The sequence below is a fragment of the Arvicola amphibius genome, chromosome 10 (assembly GCF_903992535.2).
Source record: "Arvicola amphibius chromosome 10, mArvAmp1.2, whole genome shotgun sequence".
Taxonomy (NCBI): Eukaryota; Metazoa; Chordata; class Mammalia; order Rodentia; family Cricetidae; genus Arvicola; species Arvicola amphibius.
Genome location: NC_052056.1, coordinates 4,436,304 through 4,453,449, shown reverse-complemented (window position 1 = coordinate 4,453,449; position 17,146 = coordinate 4,436,304). Strand labels below are relative to the sequence as shown.

The 17,146-nt window shown below is 50.6% G+C and overlaps 1 protein-coding gene across 1 annotated transcript; it reads right to left on the bottom strand.

Annotated features, from left to right (window-relative positions):
• Nucleotides 1-12,934: 12,934 nt before the first annotated feature.
• Nucleotides 12,935-13,654, bottom strand: Cldn14 (claudin 14). The gene has a single exon (XM_038346689.1). The coding sequence runs from the start codon at nt 13,652-13,654 to the stop codon at nt 12,935-12,937; it is 720 nt and encodes a 239-aa protein (XP_038202617.1).
• Between the last annotated feature and the right edge of the window lie 3,492 nt (nt 13,655-17,146).

Sequence of the window (17,146 nt, the reverse complement as noted above, 5' to 3'; positions counted from 1 at the left end):
AGGCATGGCCCAAGATGCCGAGGCTGCTTACGGTGATGTTAGAGCAGAATAAATACCCATGAATTAATTCACGATAGAAAAGGTGTGTGCTGTCTTTGCTCCAGCCGCCTGCTGACCCTGTTCTGACATCCCTTTCCACAGGGACTCTGTGGTGCTAGGCTAACGCCTTTTTTTTGTTTGTTTGTTTTTTGTTTTTTTGAGAGAGAGTTTCTCTGTATAGCCCTGGCTGTCCTGTAATTAGCTCTGTAGACCAGGCTGACCTCGAACTCAGAGATCCGACTGCCTCTGCCTCTCGAGAGCTGGCCACCACCGCCTGGCTAACTCCTCCTTTTAATGGAGCTTCTGAGACTAGGAAACCTGATCTGCACTGGGTCCCTTCACACACTTGGGTGCTGAGCTAATAACCCCGAGGAGAAAAGATGGCAGCAGCCCCCTTCCCACAAATGAGAAATTCAAGTGGGAGCATGCAGTGCTCCCAATGGCCACTGGAGGTCACTCTGCCCCTTGAATCTGCTGGGAGGCTTTGAGGGCTATCCTGCTTGGTCCTGTAGCAGGCAAGGCCAGAGAGCTCTCTCACTAGCTTAAGGCCCTGGTGGCCAGACCTAGACACGCATGCGGGAAGATTATGGGTGGAATGCGTGGATGATCATTGCATTTACCCTTCCTCTGGTTTTGTACATTTGTGTGTGTGTGTGTGTGTGTGTGTGTGTGTGTGTGTGTGTGTGTGTGTGTGTGTGTGATGTGATCCCTGTGCACGTGATCTCTGCACATGCAGAGGTTAGAGAACATCTGGCATTCGGTTCTCTTCTCTTGACAGCGTGGGTCTTGAGAATTGATCTCAGGTCTCCAAGCTTGGCAGCAGGCACCTTTGCCTGCGGGGCCCTCTCAGCAGCCTGGGTGGTGGTTGAGGAGGCCATTTCTTCAGTGTGGCCTCTACCTTGTGTCCTGCATGGGATGTCCCTTCACTAGCAGAACCTGGGCTTTCTCCAGTGACGGGGCCGTAAAGGTGTGGTAAGGAGTACTCAGCACCAATCACCCCGATACTTGTTTCTGAGTACTCACCTGACTTGGTGCCCTCAGATGACTCCAGAGGCATCTCTCCAGGTTGCTTGGCCCCTGTTCTGACCTTGGGGAAAGCGTGAATTTGGGGGACAGGAGAAGTGTGAGGTTCTGGCAGCACCCCTTCTCTGGTCTCCCCTTCCCTAGCAATCCCTTCTTATTTCCCACCCCACCCTACCTATCCACCCTAGCGTGGTGGATCTGGTAGCCTCACCATTGCAGCCCAGCCTGCTTTGCTCAGAAAGAAAGTGAGATAAAATCAACCCACGTGTGGGTTTGGTCATTCAGAGTCAGCCTCTGTGGGTGAGCCAGGCAGAGGGCTACCCTCTGGGGAGCTGAGACCGCTGGAGGATAGACCACACACAGAAAGGCAAGTGGGACTTGCAGGTGCAGCTGCCCGAGAGACTCCTGGCTCCAGAGAACAGACCTGTGGGAAGGGTGTGTGCATGGACCAGGGAGGGTGGGTGGCAGGAAGCGGGCTCCCCGCTTGCCTGGATGGGGAGTCAGCCCTCCTCTGTTGGATCGATCCCCACGGCCCCACGGAGGACAGACTGCTTGCTCAAGTGTCAGTGGTCGGTTTTGCGTGGGTCTGTGAAAGAATCAGGATCACTCTTAAGATGAATTTCGGGTTTAGCCCAACAGCAGGGGAGTCAGCTGGTGAACTGACAGTTGCTTCAAACTTTTGTTTATTGTTACACAATTTACACCTCTCAGCTTGTCAGTTTCCCTGTACCAAAACCTCTTAGCTGGAGTTGTGAGGGAGTCCTCTGCCCAAACAGTTTTCAGCTGGAGATGTCTGGTTTTCCAAGGCCTCTCTCGACTAAGCTTTGTGAAGGCTGTGACTCCTTCAGGAAAACTCAGATAAAAATCAAACCCTTCAAAGCCACTTGCCTTTAATCCTAGCACTCGGGAGAAAGAGGCTGGCAGATTTCTGTGAGTTCAAGGCCAATCTGGTCTACCAAGGTGAGCTCCAGCACAGCCAGAGCAGTTGCACAGAGAAACCCTATCTCAAAAACAAACACTTGAAACAAAAGGTAGTTCAAGGCCCAGGTACTACTAACACGCTGGAATTCAAGCCAGACACAATGCTCTTCGGGATCTCAGCATTGGGGAATTTAACTTTTTAGAAATATTTGATGTGTATGAGTGTGTTGCCTGAATGTATGTGTGCCCTGTGCACCACATGGGTACCTGGTGCCCAGGAAGGCCGGGAGAGGGTGTCTGATCCCCTGGGCAGTGGTGAGCTATCTTGTGGGGGAACTGGGCAGTGTGTGCCATTAACCTCTGAGCCATCTCTGCAGCCTCCAGGGATTTGACTTTTAATTGCATTTAAAAGACTCTCTGAGTTGACTCAGGAAATTAGCCAGCAGCTCTGGACAACGCTGGGAACCGAGATCAAATGTGTGTGGCTCTGGGAGTTGAACCAGGCTAGACCAGAGCAGAGCCTGCAGCCTCCATCTGTGACTAACTGGGCCTCCCAGATGTTGAGTAGAATCCCCTCAGTCCAGATGTTCTCACCTCCATCATGAAGAGACCCTGGACCAGTATGAAAGCCACTGAACATTAGGACTGCCTCAAAGATCGAGGGGCAGCCTCTTCCCTATAAATAAATACACTTGACCAAAAGCACTTGAGGGTTAATCTGGCCCTGCTGCTGATTCTGGCCCAGCCTCCGCTTCCCTCTGGCGACAGGGGCTCACCCACTGAAGGGCTGTGCTCTTCTCCACAAGGCCTCACCTTCACTGAGTCCCACCCTGGTTCAGCTTGTGTCCACAGAGCCCCACACGACAGTCCACAGTATGGTGCTGTACTCGAGACAACTCCACTTCCCAGGGACTGTTTTCTGGGCTAAACACCCTTGGGGAGGGGGCCCTTCAGACCTGCGCACTGCCCAGCCACCGCACTTGCCTGGGTGGAGGAGACCATCTCAAATCCAGGAGGCACATCCATGGAGCCACCTGGCAGGAGACACAAAACAGGGTCTGTGCTTTCTTTTGGCTCTGGCCCATGAAGCTGCTCTTTTTCTTCTAAGGCCAGCGCTGTGGGTTTATTCAAGGCTTCTGTTTCCTGGCGGGTGGACAAATGGAAGAAACAGCCCTGCTAGCCACAGACCCATGTAATACTCAGGCCCTGCTGGGCAGCTGTCTCAGCCCCAACTGGGTGACCGGAACCACTTCTACCTCCTGAGTCACCGCTGCCAGGTTTGTCCCCACCCTCCCTCTGGCTTCCTTTGCCTCTGCTCAACCCCTAGAGCCATGCAACTCCAGCTCTGGTTTCCAGGACGATGCTGTGCTGAGCTAAGATGAAGGGCTTGGACGGAGCAGGGTGGACTTTCCCGCCTTTGACTGCAGAGACTGTTCTCAGAGCAAGCTCTCCTCAGTCCGCCTTTGTGCGCCAGCTCCACAGCCAAGGGTGGATTGAGGGGAGTCAGGACAGGAACTCAAATAGGGCAGGAACCTGGAGGCAGGAGCTGATGCAGGGGCCATGAAGAGGTGCTGTTTGCTGGCTCGGCCTTTTCTCTTATAGAACCCAGGACCACTAGCCCAGGGATGGCACCCACTGTGGGCTGGGCCCTCCCTTACCAGTCACTAATTAAGGAAATGCCCTACAGGCTTGCAAACAACACATTCGAGGCTCCTCCTCCCGGATGACTTTAGCCTGTGTCAGGTTGACACACAACTGTCCAGCATAGCGGAGTGAGCCTCAGCTGCCGCAGCTGGCTGACTACATGCGCTCACACCTCTGCTTGGTTCAGCCAAAGTCACAGCTGTGTGTACCGTGGCTCCCATGGCAGTCTGAGCCCTGTGTCCCCAGGTTCCCATGCTGGGTCCTACAGCCTAAAGTCATTCATCTTATTTTGCTTTGATTTCTCCTCTGCATAACTCAGTGTATTAATCTCTTCTGGTCGTCATACAAGGCCAGTTAAGTCAAGCTCTGCTCCCCCTCTTCAGATACAAACACACTTACAAATGCAACCCTCAAACAGCCCAATCTGTTTCAAATGCTGTTGTAAATTTTAGTAAAATACTAGAGCAAAGATCACATAAATATTCCTGATAAAAATGAGTTTACTTTTTAAATCGCAGAGCTTTCAGTGGGCCAGGGGAAGTGGCACAGTATCTCTGGAGCCCCTGCCATGCCCTGGACTTCCTTCTGCTGGCTCTCCCCACCCCTCTTCCTTTTCTGTGTAGCCTTAACCATCTTGGAACTCACTCTATAAACCAGAATGGCCTCGAACACACCGAGATCCACCTGCCTCTGCCTCCCGAGCACTGGGATTAAAAGTGCACACCACCACTGCCTGGGAAGAAGACAGTATTCTTTTTTTTTCTTTTTCTTTTTTGGTGTTACTTTTAACTAAGAAATTTATTACTGTTAGTAATCAAAGCATTATTTTAGTAGCATTTAATGTCTGCAGTTTGCCCAAATTAAAGACTACGCAAACAAAACAAATACAATATTGACACAGTTGTGGTCTAGTAAGCTCTTTATAAAAATGTCAAGAGCAATAATTAAAACAACCACAGCCAGGTCTACCCACTCATTGTGTAACGTTACTGATGGGATCTATTCCTAAGGAAATCACAACTGCAATACAAAAAGCTCATGAACAAGTACAGTTCACTGTTAAATAAGTCAATTTTCAAAGCCCTTCTGTGGTGGTAACTTCACAAGATCTAGGACATAAGCCTTTGGGCCGGTCTGTGAGGGGGTTTGGGGATTAGATTTATTGAGTGAGGAATGGACAACCCCATTCCATGGGCTAGGGTCCCGGACTGAATCAAAAGGAAAAAAAAGGGGCTGGGGAGATGGCTCAGTGGGTGAAGTACTTGCCACACGAACACGAGATCTTGAGTTTGGTCCTCAGGATGTGCGTGGGCCCCACAGAGTAAAATAATACACAAACCAACAGTCAGACAAAGCAGAAGGCATAACCTTCTCAGTCTGAGTCTTCTCCCCGTTGGGTAACAGCACAAGTCCCACTGACGTTTTCCTGTGATGGCCCCATGACGGAGACGTGGCAGGAAGGTCTTCACCAGATGTGGCTCTCAGTCCTGGACTTCCCAGCTCTAGCCCGGTAGACAAGCGTCTTTTGTCAGTTGCCCCAGCTGTTTATATTTTTCCATAGCAGCAGCAAGCAGACTTAGTTGGACATCATCCCATGCCTCACCATGGAACCCAAGGCAAGCAACTATTGCTATTGTAATCTTCTTCCCAAGAAAACAGCATAAAATGGCTATGGGACACACTGTCGGCGTTCGATGCTCAGGGTAGGTGCCGAGGCTATTAACCAGCAGGTTCGCCCAGATAGTGTCTCCTCTCTTTTGTTTTTCTCTCGAAACACAGTTCCTTTGTGTAACTCTGGCTGTCCTGGAACTCACTTTGTAGAACAGGCTGGCCTCGAACTCAGAGTATAGGAGTCGGGTCTCTCCTTCCACCACGTAGATCCCAGGGACTGAACTCATGTTTTTATCCTTGGCAGCAAACTTCTTTTCCCATTGAGCCCACCTTGCTGGACGTTACTCTTTTTTGTTTGGTTTGTTTTGAAAGATTTATGTATTATATTACAGTTTCTGGCATTTAGGGCACCAAATCTCATTATAGGTGGTTGAACCACCATCATGTGGTTGCTGGGAGATTGAACTCGTGACTCTGGAAGAGCAGCCAGTGCTTTAAACTCTGACCAGTCTGTCCAGCCTCTGACCTTCACTTTTAATTGTGTGTATGTGTGCTCTCCTCACCACCTTCCTCTGAACACACTGTCTTTCTTTTTACTTTCTACCTTGCCCTCCAGAAAGTAATAAGTCTTGGATTCATCATCAATCTTCCCTTCCTCCTCTTCCTGTTTTTTTTTTATGAACTTTTGTGTCGTCGTCCCCCCCCCCCCCCAGAATGGTTGATATGTATAGTCCATGAAACATTTACAGATATGATTACTATTCTGTCTTCAGCTTTGCCCACCTGGTAGGTTTGATCCACAGTCATTTCCTAGATGGGCTGTTACTGTAGTTTGAGCTCCTCTTTAAAATAAGAAAAATTAGAAAGCGAGAGATCCTTTTGTTTTTGCATTTCTAATAGGGATGAGCATTAATTTCTTTTCTGCTTCAACACTATTAGTTCTAGTTTATTTTAGGTTGTGCCTGTAGTTTATATCTCAGTCCTTAGAATTTATGGGGACCTGGGGCCTGGAGGGAGGGCTGAGCAGTTAAGAATGAGCATTGCTCTTGCAGAGGCCCCGAATCCTGTTTTGAGCATTCATGTCAAGCAGCTCTCAACCTCTCAACTCCAGCTCCGGGGAATCTGACATTCTCTTCTGGCTTCTGCATGCAACTGCACACACACACACAGACACACACACAGACACACACACACACACACACACACAGCTACATAGTTAAAAATAAAACCAATCTTTGAAAATGCGTTACTTGTGTGCTTCCTTCCATGTCTGCTTCAGGCTTGACCTTACCTGTTGTCCAGCCACGGAGTAGCCTGTGGCAATGCAGACCTCATTTTCCACTCCCACTCACTGTGGTCCTAGGGAGCACTGGGCAAATGGATTTTTAGGTTGTGAACTAGTCAGACATAACACAGAATAGTCACCTGTCTGAAGGGATGCAATGATGGCGTCCCTTTGCCTAGCACGAAGCTCTCCTTTCAGCTACATCCAGCCACAGACAGCTTGTTGGTCAACTACAAAGTACATGGCCCTGGGAATAAAAATGTCAGCAGGACAACAGAGCTCACGGACTGATGAGGAAAAAGGTCCAGCAGTAAGTGAGCTATGAGGGCAGAGCTGAACGAAACCCATCCTGGTTCTCAGTGTCTACCACAGAGGCTCTGGGCACGAATCCATCCATCCGTATCACTGCCTCTGAGGTCTACCAGGGGAGGGTAGAGCATGCAGATCCAAATCCTCCAACTCATTCCTCTCCACAACGACTGTCAACTGTGGCTGAGCCTCCCTCTCCACACTTGATATTGTCATCTTTTACGTTTTATTCATTGCTGTTTCATTCTGGTTTTAATCGGCTTTGGTTTTTGTAAAAGTAAAAGCATGTGATATCCTTGGGTGAGACGGTGGAGGGGTCTATTCATTTCAGCACTGGGGACACAGAGGCAAGAGGGTTTGATTTAAAGCTAGCCTGGGCTACGTAGCAAGACCTTGTCTCAAAAACTAAAACGACAAAAACCCAACGTGTGTGTTAGTGTAAGAATCTTTCAGGAGGGAGGGGCCTGGGTCAAGGACACCCAAGGACAACCCTAGACTCCCCATCTCCACTTCACTACCCAGGGCCCCTTGCTGCATCCAGCTCACGGTCCACAAGGTCATGGAGCTCTCACCCAAGGCAAATACCCACTTCCTCAGACACCTGTTGAAGCCAGCAGACCAAAACCCTCCTGTTTTTCTCTCTAGTTATTAGGCTAGATGAGAAGTCTATGCAAACACCTTCTGTCGGAAAAATGCCCGAGATGATTGAAAAATTCCCAGACCTCCCCAGAGCTGGAGGCAGCTGATGCCCCGGGCAGGAGCTGGTAGGCTGCCCTGGCAGAAGGACCGCTCCAGCTGGTCAATCATTTGCCAGTCTTGCCAGCCTGGGGGAAGGTGGTGAGCATTTAAGAAGGAAGGCCTTCGGTAGAAGGGATTTAAAGTAGACCTGCGCTGGGCTGCCCACCTTCCTGTGTGAGGCTGACTGAGCAAGAGGAGACTTGAGGAAGAGGCAGGTGATTAGCTTGGGGGGGTGTGATTTATGGGGTGACCTCCGCTGGCCTTTCTCTGGCAGGAAATGGGCGGTTTACTAATGCTTTCCCCCTTCCACGCACCTGCAAAGCCCATTGGTAGTATTTTAAAATAATTTACTAGATGAAGTTCAATGTTTTCCTTTGGACAGCTGCCCAGAATAGACTTTAAAAAAAATTCAGATTACAATGTTTTCCGTTGTCTCTGTCTCCGACCCTCTCACTTTCTCTCTTCCCCTTTCTGGTAAGGGAAGTTCAAGGACTCTAGGACCTTTATTTATGTATTTTTTGAAGCAGGGTCTTTGGTACCCCAGGCCTTATTCAGACTCCGCTCAGAGCCAAAGGATGACTAAACCTCTGACCCTTGAACTCTTGACCCTCCTGCCTCTGCCTCCCGAGGGCTGGGTGTATACCGTGAGCCCAGTTTATGGGGTGCTGGGGATTGAACCTAGGACTTCATGTATGCTAGGCTAGCACTATACCAGGTGAGCCATGTCCTGAGCCCCTGTGATACAGATCTCAAAGCTCAGATAAAACCCGTTCGGTTTGGCTGTCACACCACGTTCATTTTCTCTTCTCTCTCAGGGTGATCATTTGGCAATCCTCTCTCCTTGTGTGTGCACACGCTTGTGTATGTGTGTGCTTATGTGTGTGTGTGTGCGTGTGTGTCTATGCAAGCGTGTGTGCATTAGGGCTTCGGGTAACACATGACCTCTGAAACAGAGGACAACTTTCAGGAGTCCTTTCCTTCCGCCATGGAGGTCTTGGGGTTCAAACTCAGTCTGCCTCCCCTTTCCTTCCTTGGTCCATGAAACATGCAACAAAGGCCAGAGGAGCCTGACTTGAAGCTGTGACCCAGGTACCCAGTTGTAAGGTCAAAATCCTACTTCTATCTCTGGTTTATAATTAAAGCAAACCCCAGTTGTACAAATTCTGGCCTGCTTTAGCTTCATAGTATCTCCATGTGGTCACTGCAGGCAATACAAAGTTAGGATGGCCAGGGAAACTTCAGAGGGCTTAGGTTTCGAAAGACACAACCCATGAGAGCATTTGGGTGTGTGCTCCATGCGGAGGGTGGGCAGGTGCTGAGCACAGAAGGGGCACAGGCCCATGGCTGGGCATGGCTTCCTCGAGAGACCCACTGAGAAAAGGGTATCTTATCCAAGGACCCACAGGTGGAAGGTTCCTGTGTCTCGTCTCAGGGGTGGGTGGAGGAGACTCAGGATGGGAAGGCATCAGGGCCTGGTGGTCTGTGTCCATTCAGGGATGCCCTAAGGGAGGAGGGCTGGCCTCTTACTTCTGAAACTAGGTCCTTCCGTGTGTGTGTGTGTGTGTGTGTGTGTGTGTGTGTGTTTGGGCGGGGGGGGGGGCTAGGCAGCCTGAATGGAGGAGGAAGGACCCAGAAATTGCGGCTGACTAGACCTCAGGATCAGAGCCAAATTCATAGAGAACCAAATGTAGCATTTCTCAATCCACAGGGGCAGTGCTGTAATTCATCCCCGTTGTAACAATGGCCTCCTGGAACACATCTGAGTCTGACTCATGTTTTCTTCTCATCCTGAAGCTTGAGGTCTTGTGTCAGGCCTCAAAGGAGTCTGCTTGGTTAAGACTCCTTTTTGAGCAGGAGGAAGCATCTACCCATGGCGGCGTGGTGTCTACTCCATGGCCACGGCCTTGATTGTAAGGTGGCAGAAAGAGACTTAGAGGGGCAGGAACACTTGTCCTGGGAGTGAATGAGGAAGAGAAAGTGAGGGGAGGCACTGCTAATTGCAGGGGGAGACCCAGGTCTGCCTCCCATCCACTCCCAGGTTTTGATGGCCAGGTGTAGGGCGGACCCACACATCACTTCCTGTTAGGTGTAGGGCGGACCCACACGTCACTTCCTGTTAGGTGTAGGGCGGACCCACACGTCACTTCCTGTTTCCCCTGGGGCTGCAGATGTGGAAGTGACGTCACCTTCCATCCTCGGCAGTCAGGACCCCACGCCTCAGCACCTCCACCCCAATGCTCTATCTGTGATAGTTCTGAGAAGCTCCACATACAGTCACAAACTACGTATGTGCCTATCGGGATTCACATGGATGGAAGGTGATTATACTAGAGGTCTGTCCTGTGCTGGCGTAGACAAACACCCCTGCCTGATCATACGGATTCAGTCCTGGTTCAAATTCGCTTCCTATTGTTCTTTTATTTTTATATTTACTGTCGTGTGTGCGTGCGCGCTCGCACGGGTTCCCAAGGAGGCCAGAAGAGGGTGCCTAAGCCCCTGGAGCTGTGGTTCCAGGCCGGTATGAGCTGTTCAATGAGGGTGCTGGGATCCAAACTCCTTTGGAGCAGCGAGCACTCTGGTTTGCTGAGCCATCTCTCCAGCCCACCTTCTTGTGTCCTTAACACTTCTAGGTCGGGCTGCTTGCTTGAGCTCTGGTTTCCTGACATTTGGATGAACTCTTGAGAGAGGAACCATTGCTTGGTTTTCTTTACTAGAGTACTTCTGGCTATATGGTAATCTTATAATCATCCAAGGAGGTTTTGTTTTATTTTATTTTTGCATTTTTCAAAGAATTTTCTATATTATTCTCTTTTGAGACACAGTCAGAATTTTATTTATTATTTTGTCTTTTGAGACACAGTCTTACGTATCCGAGGCTGACCTTGGACTTGCTATGTAGTCAAGGACAGTTTTCCTTTTTCTTTTTAGATTCATGTGTTTTATGAGTGTTTTATCTGCATGTTTGTATGAGGGCCTGGTGGCCTCAGGGATCAGAAGAGGGTGTTGGATCTTCTAGATTGGCGTTACGGATGGTTGTGAGCCGTAATGCAGGAGTCAGGAACAGACTTCGGGTCCTCTGCAAGAACAAGGGCTCTGGATTGCTGAGCTCCTCTCCAGGGTGATGTTAATGCCTGCTCTGCCTGGGACCAAGGGCCTCACCTGTGCTAGGTAAGCACATGACCAGCTGAGCCCTGTCCTCAGCTGCCAGGTGGTCGAGAATTGTCACATCTCTACCTAAGGCCAGAGACAAACTCAGATATCCCTAACCCCTTTTCCTTTCTTCAATTTTTCATTTTTGAGAATTCCATAGTTGTACACACAGCTCTTATTTTATCGAGTTCCTCATTTTACAAGCTGCTGGTTATGAGGGAGGCCCCATCCCCTGGGACCGTCAAGCTTATCTGATTGGCTGCCTCATGTTGCCAGGTGTATTGGATAGTTTTATGTCAGCTTGACACAGACTAGAGAGTCACTGGAGAGAAAGGAACCTCAATGGAGAAAATGCTGCCAAAAGATCCGGGTGTGAGGCATTTTCTCAATTAGTGATTGATGGGGGAGGTGCAGACCATAGTGGGTGGAGCCATCCTGGGATGGTGGTCTTGGGTTCTATAACAAAGCAGACTAGAGAGCAAGCCAGTAAGCAGCACCCCCATGGCCTCTGCATCCTGGTGTGGGAGGCCCTTCTGTCTGTGTGTTGCTTTTATTGGTTAATGAATAAATAACTGGCTTGGCCTATAGCATGGGAGGAGGAAGGCAGAGTCAGAGAGAAGCCATGGAGCTGTGGGAGACAGATGTGCTGAAACTTTGCTGGTAGGCCATGACCTCGTGGTGATACACAGATTACTTGAAATGGGTTAAATTATGATGTAAGAGTTAGCCAATAAGAAGTTAGAACTAATGGGCCAAGCAGTGATTTAATTAATACAGTTTGTGTGATTATTTCGGGTCTAAGCTAGCTGGGTGTCTGGGAACCAACAAGCGGCCTCTCCTTCCAACAGCATCCTGCCTCCAGGTTCCTGCCGTGCTTGAGTTCCTGTCCTGACTTCCTTCATCAATGGACTACAGTGCGGGGAAGTGTAGGGCGAATAAACCCTCTCCTCCCCAACCTGCTTTCCGTCATGGTGTTTTGTCACAGCGGTAGAAACCCAGAGACACCAGAAACCCTTGAGGCTTCAGTGACAGAGCAGGTTGTGGGTGGGACTGACTGCAGAAGACAAAAGAGATTCCTCAGCTCTGCCTACCCCTGGGAGCCTCTGCCACTCCCCAACATTCGGGAACCCGAGGGTCTAGGAAGCCCTGCAAAGTCAAGGCAGAGCTTGGTGTCAGAGAGCGTGATGGTTTACTTTGGTTGTAACTCGACAGGTTCTAGAACAGTGATAATCAACCTGTGGGTCGAGGCCCCTATGAGGCCGCGTAGCAGGTATTTACATTACAGTTTATGATGGCTGCAAAATCACAGTTATGAAGTGGGAACAGATGGTGCTATGGTCGGGGCCAGCGCGGCGTGAGGACCTGCATTAAAGGGTCACAGCATCCGGGAGGCTGGGAACCAAAGGCGGGCAGAAAGTCAGAGAGGGCTAGGATTCCTCACTCACCGCTTCCAGACTGTGAACTCCACGTGACCAGCTGCCTCATGTTCCTGCCGCCATGATGGCTGATCCCTCAGACTGAGCCACAACAAACACTTATTCCCCTGAGTTGCATCTTTTTGCTTTTGGTCCTGTGTCCCCGCCCCCAGGATGGTGCTTCCTACCTTGGGTTGTTCTTCCTTCCTTGGTTAACCAATCTCCAAAGTTCTTCACAGACAGGCCAGGTAATTAACCCAGACGATTCTAGGGCAACGGTTCTCAACCTTCCTAACACTGTGCCCCTCTGACCTCCGGACTTACAGGGCTTCTGTGATGTCCTGGGGGCACCGCAATCGGCTTTCTCAGATTTTCCCATCATGCACTAGTGGATGCTAGTGCTTCAGTGTCAGGCTCAGGGGTCCTCATCCTTAGGGTGGCTGCCCAACCAGGATACTCGAAATCCCTAGGGTTCTGACGAGCTTTTCCACACCTGAAGATGCAGCACCCACTGCCATCCACCTCAGAACCACCTCCGAGGGGCTTGTTCCCACGTCACAAACCGACGCCGTGGGCCAAGCTTCCAAGCCACTCTTTATTGGGCTCTCGTTAAACCACCCACATAAATACATATAATAAATACAAAAACAGCACTTTTAAGAAGTCTTTGCTTTAAAGAGCACCCTGCCCAGTGTTCTGGGCTCACTTCCCTCCATGCACGTGGGTCTCTGCATCCTCCCTGCATCCGTCAGCGGTCCCTTGGGGGCCAGCAGCCCTGGCAGAGGCCTGGGGAAGGAATTCACACGTAGTCATTCAACCTGTACCCACTGTGCGAGGCTGAGGTCACTGAGGGGGCACGGTTGTCCTTGTAGGCTGCTGGTGGGTGGTAGGCAGGGGCGGTGGCTGTGGTGGTGGCCCCAACTCTGGGTTGGGCCTGGTAGGGCCTGTAGGGGGCCTCATCCTGGCAGGACAAACAGAGCAGCGTGCCCCCAATGAGGGACAAAGACGAGGAGATGAAACCCAGGTACAGGGCCTGGCCGATCTCGAACTTCATGCCGCTGGGCAGCAGCGGGTTGTAGAAATTCTGCACCACGTCGTTCGTGGTCCAGGACACGGCCACCATGCACAGCAGGCCAGCCAGCAGGAAGAGCGCGCCCCCCAGCACCGCGAAGGTGGTCTTGGCAGGCGTGCCCTTGGCACAACGAGTGCACTTCATGCCCACCACAGCAAAGGCGGAGGCCATGCCCGACAGCAGGCAGGAGATGACCATGAGCGCCCGTGCCGCCTGCAGGTCCCGGGGCAGCGCCAGCAGCGACCGGTAGATCTGGCACTGGTAGATGCCCGTGCTGTGCCACACACACTCCATCCACAGCCCCTTCAGGTAGGACACGGCAGTCAGGATGTTGGTGCCCACGTGGGCCGTCCTCCGCCAGTGCGGCAAGATGGTGGTGATGAGCGTTCCCACCATTCCCAGGAAGCTAAGCAGGAAGCCCAGAAGCTGGACGGCTGTGCTGGCCATGGCCAAGGGCCCCGCTAGCCGCGCCAGGCAGTGCCTGGGTCCCTAGGGCTGGGTCTGTTCTTTAGGTGCCCGCAGGTGGCCTAATAAATAAAAGGGAGGGTGAGAAAGGGGAACTGGGTTAAATATTATCTCGATGCATTTATTTCTGTAACCGAAACACTTTTCCATAGGCAGTTGGTATGATAATTTACATATCCTAAAAATAAAATGGTTTTGGGGACTTCATAGGGTGGAAGAACAGAGCTGGAAGAGAGGGATGTGGGTCCCAGCCTCCCGTGCTTCCTGGAGCCCCCAGGGGACTCCACGGCAGAGCTCCCATGGGTCTCCTGGATCTGAATGTCCTCTGGGTCCTACTCGTGGGACGCAGGTGGAGGAAGTTCTGCCTTTTATCTAACCTCAGCCTTTTCTGTTACACCTGAGCCTTCCTCTGTTTGGTCAGTAATTAGTAATAACAAATGTTATTTGTTGTGTCAGCTTGGGCTGTCTGGCACGTGTTAAGGTGTGTGTACCAACTGTGACTTAGAGAACAGCCTGGGGGGGCTGGGTCTCTAAGGGGGTGACTTTCTCAGGCACCCCAGAGGCTGCTTTGGAATTCAGAGCTGATGTGACATTAAGACTTCTGGCTCCTGCCCAGGGACAGGATTCCCAGGTGGCCAAGTGCTTAGGGCCCCCACCTGCTCGGCTTAGGGCCCAGCTCGGCTTCACTAGCCGCAGAGGTACCCCAGGGTGGGGAACTCCTCAAGCCCATCAGGTCAGTCCCCAGCTGTCCCAGGCAGCCACAGTCTGCAGAGTGGAAGATCCAGTACGATACTGGGCTCCCTGGCTGACCCCTGACCCTGACCTTGTCCAGCCTTTCCTTGTGAAGGTTACCCGTTAAGGTAAGGCTTACCTGCCTGAGCCCACAAGGCTTGGTGAGTGGACCAGTCTCGGGAGGTCTAAGCGTGTATTTATGGAAAGCAAGGAGGGCTAATTTTAGAAATCATTAGGTTGCTATTTTTAATTTAAGGATTTTCTAATTTAAGAAGTGTTAATGAGCCCCCTACCCCCACCTCCAGCTCCCCCACCTTCTCATAGCAGCAGCAGGTGCTGCTGGCATCAAGCGATCCTCCCCAGCCTTGCTTCTCCCTTTAAGGCTGTTCATTCGGTAGAGAACATATTAACTGAATGTCTCCTTGGAAACCACGTGACTCTCCTTCCTAGCTGCTGAGGAAGGCTCGGCCCTGAACTACTGTTTGCATTTGAAAGGCCCTGCCTTGTGCTGGAGCTGTGTGGGATTGGCTTGTCCAGGATTGACTTTGGAGTCCCCTGTGGGCTACTGTTTTCCCCACAGGCATATGTACGTATATGGAAGCATTTGCAAGAGAGATGCAGGTCTAAGACAAAGGGGTTGTAAAAGTCCTCAGTGGGCCAGGTGGGCAGAGTAGCATCTGACAGGGTGAAGGCCTTAGGTCTTGCACAGGTGCTCTGTGTGTGTACGTGTGTGTGTGTGTGCATTCATGCATGAATGTGTGTGCACATGAGTTGGTGTGTGTGTGTGTGTGTGCATGCACATGTGTGTGAGTGTGCATTCATGCATGAGTGCGTGTGTGTGTGTATGTGCATGAGTTGGTGAGTGCGTGCATGCACGTGTGAGTGTGCATTCATGCATGAGTGCGTGTGTGTGCATGAGTGTGTGTGAGTGTGCGCATGCACATGTGTGAGTGTGCATTCATGCATGAGTGTGTGTGTGTGTTTGTTTCAGGAGCTTCCCCGCACCCTAAAGTGTTTCAGAGACTGTCATTACAGCTCCATACTTCCTGCAACTTTAAGTTACCTGATAGCCTTGTAGGCACTGATGGTTAAATTGACAGGACTTTCTGTGTCACTGACAGTCTCTCACCAGGTCTGTGACAATCACAGGCAGGCAACTGTGTAACCAGCACTAAATGGCATGATAGCATCTGCTGTGCGCATTTGGGACACCAGCGGGAGATGTCTCCCACCAAGTCACACAGAAACGACACCTTGTTTCTGAGTCCCATGTCTGTACACCTGAGTAAAGAAAACTTTTCTAAACAAGAGAGCTTGTGTTGGTGAGACATAAACCCTGATTTGCGGTGCAAGGCCTCAGAGGTCATTTCTGCTTCGTTAAGTTGCAGGAGCCTGTGGATTTGGTGTCAAACACTGAAAGTCACCTGCATTGCAGGATTTCTAAGCCTTTCCTAGGAGGCATCATCTCACTATTCAAATTCTCTCTCTCTCTCTCTCTCTCTCTCTCTCTCTCTCTCTCCCTCTCTCTCTCTCTCTCTCTCTCTCTCTCTCTCTCTCTCTCTCTGACAGGGTTTCTCTCTGTAGCTTTGGAACCTGTCTTGGAATTCTTTCTGTAGACCAGGCTGGCCTCAAACTCATAGAGATCCTCTTGCCACTGCCTCCTGAGTGCTGGGATTAAAGGCATGTGCCACCACGGCCCAGCAATTTCTTTACAAATACAGATGATTCAGACTGGCAAGCTGGCTCAGTGGGTAAATGCTTACTGCCAAGGCTGATGGACCAGAGTTCTGTCCCTGGAATCTAAATGGTGGAGGACAGAACCAGATCCTGAGGAGCCGAGGCCCCAAACTTCTAGAATCAAGTTCTGTTTGTTAAACATCCCCAGCTACTCCTGCCTCCCCAGCTCTGTCTGCTTAGCTCAGGAAGTTAGACAGAAGCACACCCGAGTCTCCTGAGCAGAGCGCTGAACTCGGGTGGCTTCGTGTTTGTCACGACGACAGTCAAAGCGGCGTCTACCTTCATGTCCCCAAACATAGACAGGAGATGAGGAGAAAGATCTGGAAAATCTGTAGATGTGAAGTTCAAAGGCAAGCCCTGTCTGTGGCCACACAGGGATCAAATGACTGGTCTTCTCTACTTTAATAATAATAATTTAACCTACAAAGACGTTGAGACTGAAGCTGGTGCTCTGCTTTTGGCCTGCGCCCAACTTCTTGCTGCCCTTTTTAGGTTGGTTGTCTGTTTTTCTTTCTCCTCTCTTAAAAAAAACATATTTATTTATTATGTGTATATATGTGTGCCTGCACACACACACACACACACACACACACACACACACACACACACACACACAGTGCCCATGCAGGCCAGAGGGGGTTAAGTCCCTTAGAGCTGGATTTTCTGTGTGAGCTGCCTGGTGCGGGAACAGGAGTCATCTGTAAGCAGTGGGCGCTCTTAACTGGTTAAGCAGTCTCTCCAGTCCCCACCCCCAACCTCTCCGACAATGTCTCAATTACTGTCAGTTTTTTTTTTTTTTTTTAAATCAACATGTCTGGGTTTCATAGATCACAAAAACCCAAATTTGGGGTGTGGGCCAGGTGTGGGTAAGGTGACTCGGTGGGTGCCCTGGCTTTACCTTGGGAGTGTAATGGAGTTCAGCAGGGGCTTTAGGTAGGACCTACATCAAGATAGACAGACAGCTGGGTGGGAGGGAGGAGGAGGGATGAGAAAACCCCAAACCAA

Excerpts from the sequence above, each read along its gene's own strand:
- Cldn14 (XM_038346689.1), bottom strand. The coding sequence starts at position 13,654 with ATGGCCAGCACAGCCGTCCAGCTTCTGGGCTTCCTGCTTAGCTTCCTG.